At 43.5% G+C, this 24,730-nt stretch overlaps 1 protein-coding gene across 3 annotated transcripts in view; it reads right to left on the bottom strand.

Moving 5' to 3' along the window:
• ABCA4 (ATP binding cassette subfamily A member 4) overlaps positions 1-24,730 on the bottom strand; it is a 1,046,570-nt gene that overhangs the window by 650,429 nt on the left and 371,411 nt on the right. For all 3 annotated transcript variants that reach the window (XM_069231419.1, XM_069231421.1, XM_069231420.1), the window contains 2 exons: positions 23,850-24,090; positions 18,717-18,856 (listed from right to left, as the gene is read on the bottom strand). In XM_069231419.1, coding sequence (XP_069087520.1) covers positions 18,717-18,856; positions 23,850-24,090 — 381 coding nt within the window. The remainder of the gene's footprint in view (positions 1-18,716; positions 18,857-23,849; positions 24,091-24,730) is intronic.

The raw sequence follows: 24,730 nt of genomic DNA, 5'->3' as shown, positions 1-24,730 counted from the left end.
TTTTGGTGCATCCCTGGGTTTACAAGGTCTTGTAAATCTAGGGATGTATCAAAATCCATGGGAGTTGCATGGAAACACCCATCACAATGCCCATAGAACGCCTACCCAGGGCAGATTAGTGCAATGCAGCTACTTGCACTGTGTTGTGCTACTCCAGGATTATGAGGCCACTCAAAGCCACACAAAGTGGCTTTGTGTCACGTGGCCTTGCGTGGCTTTGTAAATCTTAAGTAATGTAACGCAGCCCAAATCACGGCATTACATTGCTCTGTGACGAAGAGGTATTTCCATGGGTGTTGTGTGAGTGTTCCCAAGCAAAATCCATGGATTTCAAGACATTCCCAGATTTACAAGAACTTGTAAAGCTGGCAATGGGCCAGAAAGATATACTTCCGCAGGAGAGGTGTAAAGAGGATAAATATCTTTATTTCTCCTAATTTGTTCCTCTTTCCCATGTGTGCTGCATTCTGCAACACACATACTGTGGCGTAACGACAATGGTGGGGGGCCCCTCTGCAAATTACATGGAGGGGGCCCCCTCCTGACTCAGTCAGGCCAGGTGCTGTTCTGAGGGGACCCCCTGGAGCCTAGGTCCTCTCCCTCGCACCCCGGGGGCTGCGGGGGCCTTTGTTACATCCCTGCACACATAGAAAGAGGAAAAAGCCTCTCAGGATTTTTTTTGTGCAGGAAGGGAAACCTTCCTGTACAAAAACAATCTCCTGAGACATGTTACACTTTCTATGTGTGCTGCAGCATGCAGCACACATAGAAAGAGGATAAAACAAGGAGAAATGAAGATATTTCTCCTCGTTCCACCTCGCTAGGGGAGGCATAAGGTTTTGGCGCATCCCTAGGATTACAAGGTCCTGTAAATCTGGGAATGTATCAAAATCCATGGGAGTTGCATGGGAACACCCATCACAATGCCCATGGAACACCTACCCAGGGCAGAGTAGTGCAATTCAGCTACTTGCACTGTGTTGCGCTACTCCAGATTTATGAGGCCACTCAAAGCCACACAAAGTGGCTTTGTGTTGCGTGGCATTGCGTGGCTTTGTAAATCTTGAGTAATGTAACGCAGCCAAAATCACTGCATTACATTACTCTGTGACAGAGAGGTATTTCCATCGGTGTTATGTGGGTGTTCCCAAGCAAATTCCATGGATTTCAACGCAATGCCAGATTTACAAGAAGTTGTAAACCTGGAAATGCACCAAAAAGATACACCTCCTCAGGAGAGGTGTAAAGAGGAGAAATATCTTTATTTCTCCCCATTCTTTCCTCTTTCCTATGTGTGTTGCATTCTGCAACACACATACAGTGGCGTGATGAAAATGGAGAACTCCCCCCTGCAAATTACATGGAGGGGGCCCACTCCTGACTCAGTCAGGCCAGGTGCCGAGCTGAGAGGCTCCCTGGAGCTCAGGCCCTCTCCCCTGCACTGAGGGGGCTATGGCGGACTTTGTTACATCCCTGCACACATAGAAAGAGGAAAAAGCCTCTCAGTATTGTTTTTGTGCAGGAAGGTGCCCCTTCCTCCACAAAAGAAATCCTGGATGCAACACAGGCACCCTTGCACAAGGGTGCCTGCACTGGCGCTATTCTGCCAAAAGGGCGCAAGCACACAGGGAAAGCAGTGGCGTAGCAAAAACCTGTGCCGCCCCTGTGTTGCGGGGGCCCCCAAGCTCCAGGAGGCCCCCTCCATGTTCTTTGCAGGGGGGCCCCCTCAAGTTTCGTTACACCACCTGGGAAAGGACAGGGGTGCACCGTATTGGATAAATATGGCGTATTCCTGCTCTTTCCCTGTGATGCGGGGCAGCAAATATGGACCTCTGTGTGCTTTTCTGTACATTCCGGGAGTTTCACCACAAACTAATCACCCAGGGCTTCACTTTGAAGTCACTGGCAAGTTAGACAGGGTAAATATAAGTTGCACTTTAAGAAGACGTGTTGCCAAGTTGCGCTTGATTTACACTTTGTGTAATATACATCCTGAAGTTTCCTCCCCTGTTATAAGCCTTCACGTCTGCAGTGCAGTAGCCATTTTGTGCGCCTGGATCTGCTGATGACATCAGCAGATGACATCATAAGTGTGGACTCTTAACTTCACAATAATTGAACGCTCCCCTTCTGCACGTGCAGTGGCTGATTAACTGTACAGAGAGAAGAGGCTAAAATTGAGATGTCATCAGACAATACCTTCTAAACTGTGCGTCTTACAAAGATTCGACAAAAATAAATACATCTAAAACTTTGTAATGACCAAAATCAACACTTGCCAAAATAGGTTGTCCGACGGCAGTGAACAACATAGTACTTTTTATGTCTCTGTCACTGTTAATACAAATGCCATATAAAGTAATTAAATTTATCAGATTAAGTGACATTTTGTGAGCCTCAGCATCTTCCCTGTGTCCTAAAAACAGCCCAGTTTTCACAGATTGCAAAAAGACCTAGGTAAGGAGCCCCCAGACTTTTCTGGGTAAATAGTAATATTGGTTCAGAAGTGTTTTTTCAGCTACCCGTGCCTGTTTTACTGGGGTCTCTCTGTGTTTCAGGCAGCTTGGCCTTTTAAAGTGGTGTTTTTTTTTTCTTTTTCGTTTTTGCTGTGACTGTGTGAATTACCTTTCTAGTTTGTGGCACATGACTTCATATCCCCCACCCCCCTCTTTTCAAAGTAAAAATGCTGCATACATCTTGCAAAGTGTGTTTTTAGGAGACTGTTTAATCTGTTTCTGTGATTTAAATTGTGTTTAGAAACTGTTTGCTCCCCCTGTTTTTTGCCTTAAAAAAGCCACATTTCTGAGCGCGTGACAAGCAGTATTCCAGTGTTTGTCTTTTAAACAATCTCTCCCTTACCTGGAAAGTAGACTCTGCTAGCCTGGAAGTGTGGATTCAGCCTGTCTGTATATAAGGAGAGTCTGAATAGAGCAGCAGCTGCCTCCTCCCTGGCCACAGGGACTGGACTTCAGTTAACTTGCACCTTCTATAAGTTCCTTTTGGTTGTTGCATATGTTGTTGTGATAGGTTGTTAGGAGCTGGTCATTCCATTGGTTGCTGGCTCCAGGGCTAGGGCTGTGATTGGTGGATAGGGCTGAGATTCTGATTGGCTGTTGGTTCTAGGGCTGTGATTGGTGGATAGGTCTGAGATTCTGATTGGCTGTTGTTTCTAGGGCTGGGCTGTGATTCTGATTGACTGTTGGTTATAGGGCTGTGATTGGTGGATAGGGCTGTGATTCTGATTGGCTGTTGGTTCTAGGGCTCTGATTGGTCGATAGGGCTGAGATTTTGATTGGCTGTTATTTCTAGGACTGTGATTGGTGGATAGGGCTGGGATTCTGATTGGCTGTTGTTTCTAGGGCTGTGATTGGTGGATAGGGCTGGGAATGTGATTGGTTGCTGGTTCTAGGGCTGGGGCTGGGGCTGTGATTGGTGGTCAGGATTAGGGATATGATTGGTGATTAGGGCTGGGTATCCCATTAGTTGCTTGAATCAGGGTTAGAAATTGGATTGGTTAGGGTTAGGACAAGGTTCCTATTGGCCAGTAGGGCTACTTAAGCCTAGGACTCAGGGCATCTCAGCCCGGGCGTCTCAGCAAAGGGCGGTGAGGATAAGGGCAGTTGCCTGTTTGGGCCTGTTCGGGACAGGTAGGGACTAGGGACTAGGGACAGAAATGCTGCCCAATTCTCTATTGACCAGGAATGATTTCAGTCCCTACACATCCATCAACATGCAAACACATTATCTGCAAAGACATCCAACTCATGCATCACACACTGACCGCAGACAGATTGCAATGTCTCATCACTCAACACAATACCCATTATACAACATATATACACATATCCTCCACAACTACAACAGTCAAACACCTGTATTCTCACAACAAACACTACTCTGCCCACTCCCACTAACACAACCTGCCATCACCCACACAACACAAAACCACAGTATACATTTCTCTCAGTCTCAGCCTTCCAGATACACACTCTCTGCTCATACTAACCAACAACACTATCCGCTGTTTGCTCCACACAGACCACCTTTCATCATAACAGTGCCAAAACCCAGCCTTCCAATACACCATCTACAAACACCCTTCCCCTCTCTTCAGCAATTACACACAACCATACAATCCCCACATTTCACTCCACCACACATATTACCTCTTCCAGTCATCACAATTAACACTAACTCACCAGACACACATCTATCACCTCTTACACACCTCTTACATTCATCTCCAAAACACATCAACACCCCATCTAACACTCTAATTTCACTCACCAGCACTATTTCACATACACATCCCTCACCAAAACAACTACATCAATATCCCCTCTCACTATTCCACAAACACAATACAGACCACACACATCAGCACACCAAATCAACACAAACTTTAATTACACTTATCGTCACACCCACTCCCACCCTCAGGACTACACAAAGAATACAAATCCCATCCTATCTTTACCCCTACTTTCTCACTCTTCACAAACACCTACCACAAGCACCCCAACCCAGCAACTTTCATTCACTCGCCTCTCCTCCATTGCACAATTTAGGGCCTTACATCATGATCAACATGCTCCTCCACCACCCCTAACCTATACTCCATCCACACTAAACAGACGCAAACAAAATAAACAACATGCCACTCTTAGCAACCTCGCATCCCCTTGTCTATTACATAATAAGACTACCTTACAAAAAACAGTACACTCTTCATGTCTCTCTCAGCCACCAAGTCCACCACCCACACACACAGACCCAACAAAATGCCTCCTTAACCTGCTGGAAGAGGAACACTATATTGAAAAGCAAGACTATTGTGAGCCTCAAACAGTTATCACAACTAACAACACTCCTGCTTCAAGCTCATATTATACTACTTACCATTCTCCTAAACAAAACAACACTACCACTAACACACCTTTTCTAAACTGCCAGCTCATAAATGCTCGATCACTCTCAAAAAACAAGCACCACATCTACGACCTGCTCACAGACACACAACCTGACTTACTATTCATAACTGAATCCTGGTTGGGAGATGACATGGCCCCAGTGTTGCACGAAGCCGTTCCACCGGGCTATCAAACCATCACACAAAACCGTATAGGCAAGAGAGGAGGTGGACTAGCTATTATATTCAAACAGGCAATGAACCCCAGTAAAACAGACAACATCTCCATGCAAGGTTGTGAAGCCCTCCTCACCAGATGCCACCCTACTCCAGCTTCCTCCTGTAATTTTCTCCTCCTTTACAGACCTCCACCTAACAACTCCACATTCCCAGATGCTTTTCTAGATACAGTCTCAAACCTTATTACACTATACTCCAACCTATGCATTCTTGGGGATCTAAACATTTGGTTTGACAAACCCAATATGCCCCATCCAAAAGCTATCACCACTGGCCTAGTCGCATTGAACCTACATCAGATTGTACAAAATCCCACACACATCGCTGGACACATCCTCGATGTCATTTATGCTAAGTCTGAACTAGTTACCGTTCATAGCATCACGCCAATCACTTGGTCAGACCACCATTTGATAACTTTCCGACATAAAACTCCACAAATCAACACACCCCACAACTACTTACATACATGCACCTATCGACCATGGAGCAAACTCAATTTTGATTACTTAGAAACACAACTAACAGCCAACACAGATCTAGATACAATTAATTCTGTGCCAAAACTTTATGAGTGGCTACAGGAAACTTTTGATATCCTAATACCACTCAGAAAAACTAAACACGACAAAAGAAAACCAACACCTTGGAGAAACACAGAACTTAAAAAGATAAAGCAACAAATCAGAAAGTTGAAGCGGACCTGGCTCAAAACAAACAACAGTCAAGAGAAACTGCAGCTACACAAACTTAACAGAATATACAAATCATCAATCAAAAAAGCTAAAAAAAGGTACTAATCAGACAGAATTCAAAATGCTAAATCTACAACCAAGGAATTGTATAAAATTCTCAATGAATTTATTTTATTTTTTTTGTCCTCATCTCACTAATCCGTGCCAATAAAGAAGGGATCCATTACTTTTTGCCGCAGGAATCTACCCCCCTAATATCAACGGGACATTCCACCTGGCGTTCTTTTCCATGGATCCCCCTATAACCTTGGCAAATCCTTCCCATCTCCGCCCAGTATCCTAGATGGACAATAGGACTAAGTACGCAGAAGGGGGGATCAGATATAATCATCGGACTTCATAACCAAACCAACCACCAATCAAGTAAGAATTTGACAAATATTTTCCCATCCCACCCAAAAAACATCTCTTTTACTAATAGGCCCGGCTCTGTCCAATTTATATAATCGATCTATCGAATTCTGCCACTCCTGCACTGTAGGGGGTTGAGAGCATACCCAAATATGACAGATTTGCCACCGGGCGATAAGCATCAAAACAAACAAAAGACGTTGCTGTGATTGGTCTCTCAAATCACAAACTCCAAATAACACTAAAGCAGAATTCAATGTTATTTCTTCACCAAATATCTTATTTAAGACATTCTGCACAGCTTCCCAAAAATTAGCTAATCCAGAACAACCCCAGAACATATGGATATCATCCGCATTTGTGCCATCACATCGTGGAAATTTTTTCTGGATTTTACCAATACGAGATAGCCTTGCTGGAGTCCAATACACTCTGTGCAAAGTAAACAAATGATTCCTCCTCATTGCCGCTGATTTAACCGTGAACCAAAGAATTGAGCAAGGCTTTTGCCACATCGATGTTATATCCATATTTGGGAAAACCTCTCCCCATTTCTGGAGCAGGAGAGGGGGATCCTCCTCAACTGCCTCCAACAAGGCTTGATACCAAAACGTAATTTCCTTAGGTAAAGGTCTGTGAGTTAATTTCTCTTCCCAAGAAGATCTACCAATTTCTCCTTCTTGTAATGATTTAATCCAGCTAGCCAACTGATAGTACTTAAATTTAGAAACGGACCCCCCCGCTCTCTCCAAAAATGTGGCCCGTGGTATCAAGTTCGCACCCTCAATAATCTGTCCCCATCGTAGTACCCCACTCACTTTCAGTGGGTTTGATAGTTTATCAAGGAGACATACCGGGGTACCGGGTGAATCCCAAATAGGAGCTAGTCCAGAATAGTAAGATATCCCCAGCAGATTGCGAATCTGTAGCCAGATCTTACAGGCCTGACGTAAAATCTTAAGTCTGACTTTTTAAAAAACCTTGGATGACCAAATTTGTACAAAAAAAACTCGCCCCCTTCCTCCACGTGTGCAGTCAATGCTTCCCACATTGGGGTATATTCTGACTTTTTGTTTAAAAGAATTCTACTATTCTTAAATTGAAAAGCCAAATAATACTTATAAAAATCAGGTGTTGCTAACCCCCCACATTCCTTCTTCTTACACAGCTTTTTCCAGGATATCCTTATTCTCTTATGTACCCAGACAAACGAAGACAAATCTCCCTGCAATTTTGTGAACCACTTACCCTTAAATTCCAATGGGATGATATTAAATAAAAAAGTGAATTTTGGCAAAATTATCATTTTCAAGATATTAGATCTGCCTATTAAAGAAAGCGGGAGGGCCGCCCATGTTCTAAGAAGTTTCTTAGTCTCAAAGTGTATTTTCTCAAAGTTTATCCTTGCCAAGTCCCCCAAATCTTTTGTAATCTGAACTCCTAAATATCTAATTTCTTGTTTAACTAACGGGGATTCATATGACATATTCCAACACATAGGGGGTCATTACAACCCTGGCGGACGGTGTTAAAGCGGCGGTAAGACCGCCAACAGGCTGGCGGTCTTTTTTTGAGGATTATGACCATGGCGGTTACCGCCATGGTCATCCGCCGCTTCTCCGTTCCGCCCACTGGGCTGGAGACCTGGGTCTCCAGCCCGGCAGGCCGTGACAATACCGCCGCCGGTATTTTGACCCGGCTTACCGCCGTGGATTTCTAGCGGTAGGAACCGCCATGAAATCAATGGCGGTAAGCACTATCAGTGCCAGGGAATTCCTTCCCTGGCACTGATGGGGGTCTCCCCCACCCCCCACCCCCACCCCGACTCCCTCCCTACACCCCCCACCACTCCTGCCACCCCCCAAAGGTGGCAGGACCCCCCTCCCCACCCCGACCCCCGACATTACTTTACGCATACACACCCGACACGCACGCAGGCACCACCAACACACATACACGCACACACACCGACATACATGGCAACATCCACACACACACAGTCAGACACGCACACCCACATTCAAACATACACACGCACATCCATACAGACATAGCTACAGACATACACGCACTCATTCCCAATCACACAACACCCCCGCAAGCATACACGCACTCACACACCCCCTCCACATACAGCCACGCACACCCCAATGCACCCACACAACACACAACACCCCCCCACCCCCCTCCCCTAACGGACGATCGACTTACCTGTTCCGTCGATCCTCCGGGAGGGGACGGGAGCCATGGGAGCAGCTCCGCCGACACCACACCGCCAACAGAACACCGCCGCGACGAATCACAGGACGTGATTCGCTGGGCGGTGTTCTGTTGGCGTGGAGGTGGAGGTGGAGCAACCTCCACTTCCCCGCCGCCCGTCACTATGGCTGTTGGCGGCTCTCCGTCAGAAAAGCGACGTAGAGCTGCCAAAATTCATAATACGCTGAGCGGAAAACCGCCACCACTGGCGGTCTTCAGCACGGCGGGCCCTCGGCGGTCTTGTAAAAAGACCGCAGAGGTTGTAATGACCCCCATAATCTCTGTCTTTTCAACATTAACCTTATAACCTGACATTCTACCATAACCTTCTATCACCAAATTTATTGAGGGAAGTGAAAAAGAGAGATCCCTAGTGTAAATCATGAGATTGTCCGCATACAATGCAACCTTCTTCTCCCAGCTCTTACTCTGAAAAGAAAGAATTTACCCATTGTTTCTAAGCAATATTGCTAGCGGCTCGATATATAAATCAAATAACAGAGGAGACAAGGGACAACCCTGACGTGTCCCTCTAAAAATCGCTACTTCTTGTGATAGCACATCATTAATCAAAATTCTCGCTGTTGGTGACCTATATAGTTCTTTAACTGCTCTAATAAAAATGGTCCCTAATCCAAACCTTTCCATAACAACCTGCAAAAATAGCCAATTTACCTGATCAAATGCCTTGGCTGCGTCAAAAGTTATTATTGCCAAAGGGAGCCTTTCTGCTAAGGCCAAATCCATTGCCGCCAGCAAGTCATGAACTAATTCCTGTAGCTGTCTACCTTTAATTAACCCTTTCTGATCTGAATGGACTAATCCCGGGATGACCTTCCCCAATCTTTTAGATAATAGACTTGTATAAATTTTGTAATCTGAATTAAGTAGTGAAATAGGCCGATAAGAAGAACACTGTGTTGGATCTTTACGGGGCTTCAAGATCAAACAGATTACCGCCTCCGCCCAAGACCTCGGTGCATGCCCCCCTTCCAAAAACATATGATTGAACAATTTCAATAGAATCAGGATTAATTCTTCCCTCAGTACCAAATACAACTCGTTCGGGAGGTCATCTGGGCCCGATGCCTTTCCTCTCTTCAAACCATTAAAAGTTTCAATTAATTCGGTCCCAGTTAGCTCTCCTTCCAAGAGATGTAGTGCTGAGTTCTCCAGACACGGCAATCTAACAGTAGCCAAAAACTCCCTGATCTGCTCCTCAGAATTCCGCAACTCATCTGAGTACAAATTTTTAAAAAAAGAACAAAATGAATTTCGAAAACCTACATGGATGGAAGGAAGTCATCCCACTACTCAAGATTTTGCAAACAAATTGGCAACTCACTACACAACTAAGGCAGACACATTGGACTCCTATTTAAAACAGAAGAAAACCATCAGCACCAACCCCTTTCCTAAAATACCCTCTACAGTCCTTCCAACAAATATCCCAAGGTGAATTTATGGATTTGGTCAAACCAAGCAGACCCTCCGGTTGCCCTTCTGACCCTTGCCCACCACAAATCTTCAAGAACATTCTTCTATCTACTTCTGCTGCCACACCTGTAAGAAGAATCATCAACAACTCTTTAACTACAGGAACTTTTCCTGTAGACCTGAAAAAGGCATACATACAATAGTTTTTAAAGAAGGCAAACCTAGACCCGCAAGACCCCAACAACTACAGACCAATCACAAATGGACCTTTCCTGGGCAAATTTATAGAAAGAGCAGCATTCGCCTAGATGTCACAATTCATTGAAGACAATTCTATACTTTCAGACTTCCAAACTGGATTCCGCCCAGGAAGAGGCACTAAATCGGCACTCATAGCAATCTGGGATGATCTTAAAAACACAGTCGACCGCAATGGAGTTGCTGCACTACTTCCCTTGGAACTCTTGGCTGCCTTTGATACGGTTGACCATGACACCCTAATTCAAAGACTCCACGAAGCCGGCATACAAGGGACTGCTCTCGACTGGATTACTTCCTATCTTCAAAAAAGATCTAATATCATCAATGATTTTCATCTGACATGCTACAACTATGCAGATGACACACAAATACTACTTAAATTAGAATGCCCCAAAAACATTGAAAACTCAGAAATCTTCAGTTGCCTCAGAGCCGTTGATCAGTGGATGACCTGGAGCCATCTCAAACTAAATACCTCCAATCCGAAATACTCTTATGTGGTGACTGGAAAAGTTATGACCCTCTGTGCGTCTGGCCTGACGATCTCGGACCACCTCCTCAATTATCCAAGGAAGTTAAAAACCTTGGAATCACCATGGATTCCAAGTTAACTATGAATGCCCAAGTGGACAAATTAGCACAAACAAGCTTCATCACCTTGAAGACTCTACAACGCATCTTCCCCCCACCTTGGATTTCCACACAAGGTGCAAGCTACTATCTCGCTTGTACTATCCAAACTGGATTATGCCAATGGCCTATACCATGATCATCTCTATCTATTATGAAAAAACTACAACGTATTCAGAATTCCGCAGCCAGGTTACTATTACATGTAAAGTCGCAAGCCCACATCTCCCCTCCTTGAGAGCACTACACTGGTTACCCGTTGCCAGAAGATGCACTTTCAAGCTGCTTTGATTCACCTACAAAGCTATACATGAAACAGGACTGCTTTTAATCAGAAACAAAATAACCAAATACATCCAACAAAGAAACCTCAGCTCAAGATTGGCACCCCACCTTAGAACACCATCATACAAGAAAAAGACTATAGGTGGTACATCCTTCTCCGTTCAAGCACCCAAACTATGGAATTCATTACCCCCAACTATAAGAGCCACAGATAACTTTCTTGTCTTCAGAAAACTACTCAAGAGTTGGTTCCTTCCTTCATAACCACCATATTCAAACAACTATGGACTGCATATGCCTATGTTGATAAATATTTTTTTCTGATTATGTGTCTATTTCTAGTTATGTATAGCTCTTTAGAAAATATGTATCGCTACTATGTCATAACAATAAAATACACACACACACTTCTTAAACCTGTTTGACTAAGTATATTTACCCATGGTTCTAATTATATATTGTATGTACATATATGTATGCATATGTGTGTGTATTCATGTATGTTTTTGTGTATGTGTGTATGTATGGAAAATGTCACTTACCCAGTGTATATCTGTTCGTGGCATTAGTCGCTGCAGATTCACATGCTGTGCACAGTCCGCCATCTGGTGTTGGGCTCGGAGTGTTACAAGTTGTTTTTCTTCGAAGAAGTCTTTTCGAGTCACGAGACCGAGGGACTCCTCCCATTTCCATTCCATTGCGCATGGGCGTCGACTCCATCTTAGATTGTTTTCCCCGCAGAGGGTGAGGTAGGAGTTGTGTATGTTAGTAATAGTGCCCATGCAATGGAATGAATACGTATGTACATAATAAAGGTTAAAGTAATATGTTTACAAATGTACAAATGTTCAAGATCTACTTCTAAACGGCTACAGGCTCCCGGGGAGGCGGGTGGGCGCATGTGAATCTGCAGCGACTAATACCACAAACAGATGTACACTGGGTAAGTGACATTTTCCGTTCGATGGCATGTGTAGCTGCAGATACACATGCTGTGCATAGACTAGTAAGCAGTTATCTCCCCAAAAGCGGTGGTTCAGCCTGTAGGAGTTGAAGTAGTTTGAAATAATGTTCTTAGTACAGCTTGACCTACTGTGGCTTGTTGTGCAGTTAACACATCTACACAGTAGTGCTTGGTAAATGTATGAGGCGTAGACCATGTTGCTGCCTTACATATTTCGTTCATTGGAATATTTCCTAGAAAGGCCATGGTAGCACCTTTCTTTCTGGTTGAGTGTGCCTTTGGTGTAAAAGGCAGCTCTCTCTTTGCTTTAAGATAGCAGGTTTGAATACACTTAACTATCCACCTAGCAATGCCTTGTTTTGAAATTGGATTTCCGGTATGAGGTTTTTGAAAGACAATAAATAGTTGTTTTGTTTTTCTAATTAGTTTTGTTCTGTCAATGTAGTACATTAGTGCTCTTTTGATGTCTAATGTATGTAGTGCTCTTTCAGCTACAGAATCTGGCTGTGGGAAGAACACTGGTAATTCTACTGTTTGATTTAAGTGGAACGGTGAGATAACCTTTGGTAAAAATTTTGGATTTGTCCTTAGAACTACTTTATTTTTATGTATTTGAATAAATGGTTCTTGTATGGTAAATGCTTGAATCTCACTCACTCTTCTTAGAGATGTGATGGCAATCAAAAATGCAACTTTCCACGTTAAGTATTGCATTTCACAAGAATGCATGGGCTCGAAAGGTGGACCCATGAGTCTTGTTAAGACAATGTTGAGGTTCCATGAAGGAACAGGTGGTGTTCTTGGTGGTATAATTCTCTTTAGGCCTTCCATAAACGCTTTAATGACTGGTATTCTAAATAGTGAAGTTGAATGAGTAATTTGCAGGTAAGCTGATATTGCGGTGAGATGTATCTTTATGGAAGAGAAAGCTAGATTTGATTTTTGCAAATGTAGTAAATATCCCACTATATCTTTTGGAGATGCGTGTAATGGCTGAATTTGATTATTATGGCAGTAATACACAAATCTTTTCCACTTATTTGCATAGCAGTGTCTAGTGGTAGGTTTCCTAGCTTGTCTTATGACCTCCATACATTCTTGTGTGAGGTCTAAGTGTCCGAATTCTAGGATTTCAGGAGCCAAATTGCTAGATTCAAAGATGCTGGATTTGGATGTCTGATCTGTTGTTTGTGTTGTGTTAACAGATCTGGTCTGTTGGGTAGTTTGACATGAGGTACTACTGAAAGGTCTAGTAGTGTTGTGTACCAAGGTTGCCTTGCCCATGTTGGTGCTATTAGTATGAGTTTGAGTTTGTTTTGACTCAACCTGTTTACTAGATATGGAAGGAGAGGGAGAGGGGGAAAAGCGTACGCAAATATCCCTGACCAGTTCATCCATAGAGCATTGCCTTGGGATTGATCTTGTGGGTACCTGGATGCGAAGTTTTGGCATTTTGAGTTTTCCTTTGTTGCAAATAGATCTATTTGAGGTGTTCCCCAAATTCGAAAGTAATTGTTTAGTATTTGGGGGTGAATTTCCCATTCGTGGGTTTGTTGGTGATCTCGAGAGAGATTGTCTGCCAACTGGTTCTGAATCCCTGGAATAAATTGTGCTATTAGGCGAATGTAGTTGTGAATCGCCCAATGCCATATTTTTTGTGTTAGGAGGCACAACTGTGTCAAGTGTGTCCCTCCTTGTTTGTTTAGATAATACATTGTTGTCATGTTGTCTGTTTTGACAAGAATGTATTTTTGGGTTATTGTGGGTTGAAATGCTTTCAGCGCTAGAAATACTGCTAACAGTTCTAATTGATTTATGTGAAACTGCCTCTGATGTATGTCCCATTTTCCTTGGATGTTGTGTTGATTGAGGTGTGCTCCCCACCCTGTCATGGAAGCATCCGTCGTTATGACGTATTGTGGCACTGGGTCTTGGAAAGGCCGCCCTCTGTTTAAATTTGTACTGTTCCACCATAGAAGCGAGATGTATGTTTGGCGGTCTATCAACACCAGATCTAGAAGTTGACCCTGTGCTTGTGACCATTGTGAAGCTAGGCACTGTTGTAAGGGCCGCATGTGCAATCTTGCGTTTGGGACAATGGCTATGCATGAAGACATCATGCATAGGAGTTTCATTACCATTTTGACTTGTATCTTTTGTGTTGGATACATGGCCTGTATTACCTTGTGAAATGTTTGAACCCTTTGTGGACTTGGAGTGGCAATCCCTTTTGCTGTGTTGATAGTCGCTCCTAAGTATTGCTGTGTTTGACACACCGCAAAAGGTGTGACTTCGCGTAGTTGATGGAGAAACCTAGCCTGTGAAGGGTCTGTATGACATATTTTGTGTGCTGTGAACACTGTCTTAGCGTGTTGGTTTTGATTAACCAGTCGTCTAAGTACGGGAACACATGTATTTGCTGCCTTCTGATATGTGCAGCTACTACTGCCAGGCATTTTGTAAAAACTCTTGGCGCAGTTGTTATTCCGAATGGCAACACTTTGAATTGGTAATGTATTCCTTGGAATACGAACCTTAGGTATTTCCTGTGTGAAGGATGTATTGGTATATGGAAATACGCATCTTTTAGGTCTAATGTTGTCATGTAGTCTTGCTGTTTGAGCAGTGGGATTACGTCTTGTAACGTGACCATGTGAAAGTGGTCTGATTTGATGTAGGTATTTAGTGTTCTGAGATCTAGTATTGGTCTCAGAGTTTTGTCCTTTTTGGGTATTAGAAAGTACAGTGAGTAAACTCCTGTGTTTTTTTGTAGATTTGGTACTAATTCTATTGCGTCCTTTTGTAGCAATGCTTGAACTTCTAGTCCTAGAAGATCTATATGTTGTTTTGACATATTGTGTGTTTTCGGTGGGACGTTTGGAGGGAATTGGAGAAATTCTATGCAATAACCATGCTGGATAATTGCTAAGACCCAAGTGTCTGTTGTTATTTCCTCCCAAAGTTTGTAAAATTGGCTTAGTCTTCCCCCCACAGGTGTTATGTGATGGGGTTGTGTGACTTGTGAGTCACTGTTTATTTTGAGGAGTTTTGGGGCCTTGGAATTTTCCTCGATTTCTTGGGAATTGGCCCCCTCTATATTGCCCCCGAAAACCTCCCCTCTGATATTGACCCTGGTAAGTAGGCCTTGTTTGTGAGGTTGTGGTTTCTGTGGGTTGACCTCGAAACCCTCCCCTAAAAGGTGTTTTTCGAAATGTGCCTCTGCTCTGCGGGGAGTAGAGTGCGCCCATGGCTTTGGCTGTATCGGTGTCTTTTTTGAGTTTCTCAATGGCAGTGTCTACCTCCGGCCCAAACAATTGCTGTTCATTAAATGGCATATTGAGCACAGCTTGTTGGATTTCCGGCTTGAACCCTGAAGTGCGCAGCCATGCGTGCCTTAGTATCGTGATTGCAGTGTTTATTGTCCTTGCAGCTGTATCTGCTGCATCCATGGAAGACCGTATCTGATTATTTGAGATACTTTGTCCCTCTTCCACCACCTGTTGCGCTCTTTTTTGGAACTCCTTGGGTAAGTGTTCGCTGAAATGTTGCATTTCATCCCAATGAGCTCTGTCGTATCTTGCCAAAAGTGCTTGTGAATTGGCAATACGCCATTGATTTGCTGCTTGTGCTGCAACCCTTTTTCCCGCAGCATCAAATTTGCGGCTCTCTTTGTCTGGAGGTGGTGCGTCTCCTGAGGTATGAGAGTTGGCTCTCTTACGAGCTGCCCCGACAACTACTGAGTCTGGTGTTAGTTGTGTTGTAATATAGATTGGATCTGTTGGCGGTGGCTTGTACTTTTTCTCCACCCTTGGAGTTATGGCTCTGCCTTTAACTGGATCCTGAAATATTTGTTTTGAGAGCAGGGGAAGGCTTTGGTACTGGCTATGGGTGGAGGATAGGGTGTTAAACAGAAAGTCATCCTCAATTGGTTCAGAATGTAAGGTGACGTTGTAAAATTCGGCTGCCCTTGCGACCACCTGTGTGTAGGATGTACTGTCCTCAGGTGGTGACGGTTTTGTAGGATAGGAGTCTGGGCTGTTGTCAGACACTGGAGCATCGTAAAGGTCCCATGCATCGGGATCATCCTGACTCATTGTAGTATGAGCTGGTGAGTGCATCAGTGGTGGAGTTGTTGCTGGTGATGCATGTATTGATGGTGGTGGAGACGGTGGTGGGGTTGTTTTCCTTGCCACTTTTGCCTGTGGTTGCTTGTCCTTTTGTTGAAAGGCAAGTTTCCTTTTTATTTTGATCGGGGGAAGAGTGGTTATCTTCCCTGTGTCCTCATGAATATGAAGCCTTCTTTGCGTGTAGTCAGGCTCTACAGCTTGAAGCTCCTCTCCAAATCTATGTAATTGGGAGGTTAATCCTTGTTCCTCTGTATAGGAACTAGTTTTCGGCTCCGAGGCTGGATGTTTCGGAACCGAAACCTTTTCGGAAGTCTTTTTAGGCTCCGAAGAAACCTTCTTTGTTTTCAGCGTGGTGTCTCGGTGCCGAAATTCTTCGGTGCTGCTGTCTCTGTGCCGAAGTTTCTCAGAGCCACTGTCTCGGCTCTGAGGTTGCTGTGTGGCGGTATCTCGACCGGAGTCGGATGACTTCGACACCAGCATGCCCTTTTTCGGTGCCTTGGATCGGTCACCTAGTTTTCGGGTTAAGCCATGGCGGTGGCGTCCCCTGGGCTTTTGTGGACTTCTCGTGAGTCTTGATTTTCGACGTCTTACTCACGGTTTGGGGTGTTTCTTCGGCGTCGAGTTCTTCAGAATCCGACTCGTGGACGGAGAAAGCTTCTTCTTCCTCCTTGAAACGTTCTTGACCTGTCGGCGTGGACGCCATTTGTAGTCTCCTGGCTCTTCGGTCTCTCAGCTTCTTCCTCGACCGAAACGCTCGACAGGCTTCACAAGTATCCTCCTTGTGCTCGGGGGACAAGCACAAGTTACAGACCAGATGCTGATCCGTATACGGATACTTGTTATGGCATTTTGGGCAGAAGCGGAATGGGGTCCGTTCCATCAGCCTTGAAGTCGCACGTGGCCGGGCCGACCAGGCCCCGACGGGGGATCGAAAAAACCCCAAAGGGCCACCGGAGCTCTTCAAAATTCGGTGTCGATTTGTTCTAACTAACCCGATACCGAACGCAAACAATACCGACGATTTTTTCCGAGATTCTAACTAACTTTCCGACCCGAAACACGGAGCGAAAAGGAACATGTCCGAACCTGATGGCGGAAAAAAAACAATCTAAGATGGAGTCGACGCCCATGCACAATGGAATCGAAATGGGAGGAGTCCCTCGGTCTCGTGACTCGAAAAGACTTCTTCGAAGAAAAACAACTTGTAACACTCCGAGCCCAACACCAGATTGCGGACTGTGCACAGCATGTGTATCTGCAGCTACACATGCCATCGAACATATATATATATATGTATGTATGTGTGTATGTTGTTCTGTGCTTGGCATGTTCGTGGGTCATTGCATGGCTCCTGGGTGTGTTGTTATACTAGATATATATGAATCCCTGCTCTCATCTTATCACACTTATCTACCCATCATCATATGTCATGTCTCTATCAATCTATCCTATATTCCCACTCTGACTCATCCCAAATCCATTCTACTACTTTCATCTCCTAAATAACTATGCCTAAGCTCTTTCCTCCGCTTCCACATCTAACTCACCAAACCTCACTCTACTACCATGACCTCCCATACAACCCTACTAAATTCTCCCTCATTTATCTCACCCTGCTACTATGATCTCCCTAACCCTTCCACAGACTCTTCCCTCCTCCATCCCCCTTTACTCATCCCAAGCCTTTGGGATGAGTAAATGAGGGATATACTCCCAATTAAAACTTCTGAATTTCTTTCCTCCTCCACCCCTCCATTACTCCAGTCAATCTAAAAAAACTCCCATATCCGTGGCTCAAATTAACTCATAATAATAATACTAAAACTGTACTCATATTTCCCGATACTAATCCATCACTAATTCTTGCTGGGTTCGGGAGAAGCGTGCTACTCGCCGAAAGGCGCTTCGCCGCCTCATCAGGGGTAGTAAGTGATATATAAATACTATTACAATTACATTTTTCTCCTTCTTTGAGTGCCATTAAGATGGCTAATTGGGTTGGTGCACCCTCTTGCAGAGATCTTTCTGCAACTGAATTGCACATTTTAGTATCCATGCAAGGTTTCATAATTCTGTGTTTAATAAATGTGCAGTGTGTAGGCAGGCAAACAATATTTTCTTTTAGTGTACTAAATGACAGCATAAGATACACGATAATTAAAAGGTGTGTTATTAGTGATATGTCAAGGATTAAATTAAGCATCATAAATATCGCAATGCCTTACATTTTTTGTTGAAGGGAGAGAATGGAGTTTTACATCTTATATCATGATAACACTTATTCTTGTTAAGATGGCAGAAATCAGTTTTAGCTAATACATATGAGACGCCTTATAATTCTACTGCAATTTACACCATACATACCACAACAGTTTAGATTTTTTTGTTGAACGGACATAATGCAGTTAGTTAGTTATACGTCACACATATGGCAAACCTTACGTTTTTGTTTTTAGGACAGAAGGCAGTTTAACGTCATACATATCGCAAAGCCTTACATTTTTCAGTATCTGTCGGACTGCAGGGGAGTCCGGCGCGTATAAGATCTTCCCCATAAGCAGAGGCTTCATGGCGCTCCAGGCAATTTTGGTCGCAGGATTGGATTCCAGGCCCTGGATTAGTGCGTTACAAAATGGAGCTAGATGATGGAAGAGATAGAGAAACACGCATGTGAGAACCTCATGCTCACTAATGTTCACTACTACACACAGCCTGAGAAATGTCAACATGCACAGCATTCAAGGATTCAGGCAAAGCAACATGCGCCCTAAGAACTAGCCAACGGTTGGACACGCGCCACACCCTTTAAACAAACTCCTCTTCTTCTTCAAATGCAATCAAGGACAGAGAAATAGCACACATTCTGTCTGAGAGCACTAAAATACTGTTTAACTGCAATGTTCATTACTTCGATTACTCTGTGTAATCCCAGTATTTCGGGCTGTTTTCACCTCCTCCCTCGCATTATCTAAAGCCAAAGAAGGCCACTTACCTCCCCACACACTCCCTCTCAGGGCTCACTCTCTCTATTAGGGCCATAAGGATGAGAATACTCCTGTTGACTGAATCCTCTTGTTACCAAATCTTTAAATCAAGGTTGCCAACCTTGGAAGGGAGGTGGGATGTTAGTGTTGGGACGAGGAAGGGTAAATGGGATAATAAAGATTACCAGTAAGGAATCTGAGTATTGCCTCATCAACCCTTCCCTCGTCCCAGGCCTTAGAAATGTTAATGATAAGCCAAAGCAGATCATTCGCAACCTGCTTCCTTCAAAATACAGTGCTCTGAAATAATGCTACAAATCTAAATTTATTAAATCAAAAACATTGCAAAAGAGTATTGACAAATGTCAAGCTCTAAACCCCAAACCATCTCTGGCCATAGCTTCAGTCTTGACCAATCTATTATTTTATAATCCTAATTTGGGTAGAATGTGTTTCTCGTATTTGTATTCCTCTGCTATGCTTTTAGTTTTCAAATAAACAGTTGTTCAATTATACAATAAATTCAAGTTTTTTAGGTCGAGCCTAGACAGCGCGCAGGCGCTGTTTGGAAAACCTGTTGTTAGGGGTATAAACATTTGCTTCCGCCTGCCGGTGCCTGCCACTTCCAATAAATTGAAGTCAGTGTTGCTTTTGATGTGCTGGCTTCTAAGTGGTTTGGCAGCCGATTCGTCGCTTCCTGTACTTGGCTGAGGAGCACCGGCCAAGTACAGTTTACTTACGCCTGGAGTGTTTTTCTGTTGTTTGAACGGACTATTTTTCTTTGTTTCCTGCATCTCGTGTTTGTCAATGAGCACTCGTGTTCATCCGCGCAGTTCGTTTTCCACGTTTGCCTATCACTTGGTCCTTACTTTACATAATCAGGATTTACAAGTAGTTGTGGTATACCTTTGTTTTGTATTTTTTTTGTTGCTTTATATCACGTGAAATCTACCTAGGAATGAATTTGCAACAGTGGCTCTCCTGGCACAGCGGGAGATCCGATACTACAGTATTCACTGCACTTGGGGAAACTCAGCCCATAATCATTGCAGGCATTGGTTTTACAACACATTTGTGCCCTTAACTCAGCCTGTGGTGATCCTAGGGCAATGGGACCACCCCCAAAACATTTAGAATGATGTGCTCTTTCCCGTCAAGCAATCTTGTGGGTCGCACTAGGTGAGAGGGGGCCCAAAAATAATAATCTCTGCCACCATTTAATGCATATTTAAATTCATTTTTAGCTGAAACGTTTGTTTATACAGCTGAGAGGTGTTTGTGTTTTAAGGACCTTGTTAGTGTTCTGATAATCCTGCTTGAGCTGCTGATGTGTAATTCGCTATGCGCTCTGGAGTAGCTCCTGTGCTCCAAGGCACATACTGACTTAGTTGGCTGGACAGGGACATCTGGCCACCCCAAGTAGTACTGCACCTTGAACTTATGAATGGACACACTTTGGGCCTGATTTATGGAAAGTTAGGGTTGCCTTTGCATAATTTTTTGATGCAAAAGTGGCATAAACTTACAAAATATAATTATATTTTGTAAGTTTGCGCCACTTTTACTTAAAAAAAACGCAAAGATGGTGCTAACTTTCCATAAATCAGGCCCTTTATTTCTGATAAAGATTCAGGGCCATATTTATACTTTTTGACGCACAACTGCGCCAATGCAGTTGTGCGTCAAAAATTTTACCGCCGGCTAACGCCATACCAACGCTCCATGCGGGCGCCTTATTTACGGAATGACATTAGCCAGCACTGCGGACTGGTCTGAGTAAAAAAAAATGACTCACACCAGGCAGCACCGGCATAGGGAACAATGGGGGTTGTGCGTAAAAAAAATGGTGCAAGTCAGGTCTGAGGCAAAAATCATGCTTCAAAACGGACTTGCGCCATTTTTTGACGCACAAGCCCAATTGACATGACTCCTGTCTTAGCAAAGGAGTCATGCCCCCTTGCCTAATGGCCAATGGGCATGGTCATTGGGCACAGTGGCATGTAGGGAGGCCAAAATTAGGCCCCCCTATGCCACTTAAAAAAAACTTAAAAAAATACTTACCTGAACTTACCTTATCTTACCTGGGATGGATCCCCCCATCCATGGGTGTTCTCCAGGGGTGGGCGAGGGTGGCAGGGGGTGTCCCTGGGGGCAGGGGAGGGCTCCTCTGGACTCCTTCCGAGCCCACAGATACCTTAACACCTGCCCTGACCAAGGCGTAAAAAAACGGCGCACATCAGGATGTGTGCCGTTTTTTAAGGCCCACCCCCTCCTGTGCGTCAAAATGACGCTGGGGTATAAATAAGGCGCACAGGCCTTAAAGTCATTTTCTGGAAGGGAACGCCTACATTGCATATCATTAACGCAAGGCAGTTTACCGCTTCCAAAAAATGACGCACACAGTGGAATTTTGACGTCTGCGGGGTCGGGTGTCAAAGTTTAAATATGGGGCAAGGTTTGCGCCGAATGTGCGTCAAAAGTTTTGACGCACATTCGGCGCAAACAGAGTATAAATTTGCCCCTCAATGTTTTCACTGAAACTCAACTCATAATGCTTTGCAGGCATTCGTTTTACAACACCTTCGTGCCCATAACTCAGCCTGTGGTGGTCCTAGGACAATGGGACCACCCCTAATACATTTAGAATGATGTGATCTTTCTGTTGAGGCAATCTTGTGGGTCACACTAGGTGAGAGGGGGCCCAAATATCATAACCTCTTCTACCATTCAGTGGATATTTTAATTCTCTCCTAGCTGAAACTTTTGTTTTTACAATTGAGAAGAGTTTGTGTTATAAGGGCCTTGATAGTCTTCTGATAATTCTGCTTGACCTGCAGATGCGTAATGCACTATGATATAAAAATAATTGTTCCAAGGCATTACTGACGTAGATTTAATGTATTCACGGAAACTCAGCCCATAATGCTTTGCAGGCATTTGTTTTACAACACATTTGTGCCCTTAACTCAGCCTGTGGTGGTCCTAGGGCAATGGTGCCACCCCCAAAACATTTAGAATAATGTGCTTCTGCTGTTCAGGCAATCTTGTGAGTCACACAAGGTGAGAGGGGCCCGATTATCATAACCTCTTCCACCATTCAGTGCATATTCAAATTCTCTCATAGCTAAAAAAAATTGTTTTTACAACTGAGAGAAGTTTGTGTTGTAAGCATCTTGTTTGTAATTGTATTCTGACAGTCCTGCTTGGCCTGCAGATGTATAATGTCCTATGTTGTTCCAAGGCCTTATGGATGTAGTTGACTCAACAGGGATATCTAGCTGCCACCACAAGTATTACTGCACTTTCTATTAATGAACAAACACACTTTTATTTATACTTTTTAAGCACTGCCTTTGTGTCATTTTATGATGCAAAGCAGATCAAACTTACAAACTATAATTGTATTGAATGTGGCACCAAAAAAAAGTATAAATATGGGCCTTTATTTCTAGTAAAGGTTTACTGTATTCACGGAAACTCAGCTCATAATGCTTTTCAGGCATTCGTTTTACAACACATTTGTGCCCATAACTTAGCCTGTGGTGATCCTAGGGCAATGGGACCACTCCCAAAACATTTAGAAAAGTGTGCTCTTTCTGTTCAGGCAATCTTGTGGGGGGCACACTAGGTGAGAGGGGGCACAATTATAACCTCTCCCATCATTTAATCCATGCTTAAATTTTCTCATAGCTGAAACTTTTGTTTTTACAGTTAAGAGGACTTTGTTTTATAAGGGTCTTGTTTGTAATAGTATTCTGATCATCCTCCTTGGACTGCAAATATGTAATGTTCTACACTTTTCTCAAATGGTTAATTGTTCCAAGGCACTACTAATTCAGTTGGCTCAACAGGGATATTTAGCCATTATCAGTAATAGTACACCTTATGCTGTTGACTGTAAAGTGACATCTACTAGCGACCTGCCATACTGCACCTTCTGCTGTTGACTCTACAGGGACATCTAGCCACTATCAGTAATAGTGCACCTTCTGCTTTTGATTTTACAGGGACATCTAGCCACGACCAGTGGTACTGCACCTTCTGCTATTGACTCTACAGGGACATCTAGTAACTGATGATTTGTTCGGTGTTGCATGTTACCAATTAACATGTGTTTCCTAATAAGTGTTAACCGTTATTTAATCACTTTGTGCCTTTTTATTTGCATTTATGAGTCCCCTTAACTAAACTGGGCTGCATTCAGACTCTCCTTACCTATACAAGCATAAAATACATTAAATACACCACACGTACTACAAGTCAGTCTATAGCTCTGTTAAAACTTAAAAATAATTCTAGCACAATCTTAAGTAACAGATACTTGCATACTCAAACACTCAACATCATTTACACCTTCACAGGTAACCTGGCCACCCACCAACTTTACAGAAGCCTCTGCTCCCCTGGACCTGATGCACAGGGGTCTTGTTTATGCAAGTGGAAGCCGTTGATGGATTTCCATTCTTGGAACGGATTTGCCTTGAACCTCATGTTTTCTCTTTGTGGATGACTCATAAACCGTTGAGGCTAGGTTCATGACTGCTGTCTAAAACAAGAGTTACTAGCAAAACACTTCTACCACAAAAAGTATCTACCTATTATCAATGTTTTTCCTTCTGAGAAGAGAATGGAATATGGTAAACTTACTGGTTGTGGTATCATAGAAGTAAGTCGATTCCTTGCTGGTGGAGTTTACGCCAAGGAAGGCCTTGTAGTTGTTGTCTTCATACCAGTTGAAAGAGAAGACCCGTGTGCCACCACCCTCTGGGTAGCCGCAAAAGAGGTCAGAGAGGGAGTTCATTAGCTGGCTGAATGAGCTGGGTCCGCCATCTCGTAGTATTGGTTGGAGCACATAGAACAGGTCTTCAAAACTCTTCTTCTGGGATAACTGAGGGAAAAAGAGTGGCCCGCTGTGTTACTTGCTGAAGTAAAGAAGAGAAAGCAAGTGCTTCACACAGTAACAATAAACTTGCAGAATGGTAAAGCTTTTCCAGAACGGCACAATGGACAACATCAAAAGCGTTTTCCTATGCAGTCTTAAGGCCTGATTTGGAGTTTGGTGGATGGGATACTCTGTCACAAACAATACAGATATTCCACCTGCCCTATTATAAGTGCATTATATTCTTTAGCAATTGTCATAAGGCGGACAGGATATCTGTTATATTTGTGGCTGAGTAACCCATCCTCCAAAGTCTAATAGTTGATAAAGAAAAACAAAGGGTGGATTTGGCTTTTGATTACAAGCCTTCATAAATGTCTGAATTATATAACAATGGTATTATTGTGTAGCGACAACCTCCAATGGCAAATAGTGAATCCAAGCACAGAGTTATATTGACCCTCTTGGGCAGTGGCTTGTAATGTACAATTACACCGATTTTAGTTAAGTACTTTCTCACTTTCCTTTTCCAGAAACCACTACACAACAAATACACATTTTTAGTTCCTATATTTTGCTATACATGTCCTCATCTATAAATATTCACATCTGTGTATGGTTTTCGAATAGTACAAAATGCATTTTG

The sequence above is a fragment of the Pleurodeles waltl genome, chromosome 4_2 (genome assembly GCF_031143425.1).
Source record: "Pleurodeles waltl isolate 20211129_DDA chromosome 4_2, aPleWal1.hap1.20221129, whole genome shotgun sequence".
Classification (NCBI taxonomy): domain Eukaryota; kingdom Metazoa; phylum Chordata; class Amphibia; order Caudata; family Salamandridae; genus Pleurodeles; species Pleurodeles waltl.
Note: the sequence above shows the minus strand (reverse complement) of the source record. Positions and strands in the feature narration are given on the sequence as shown.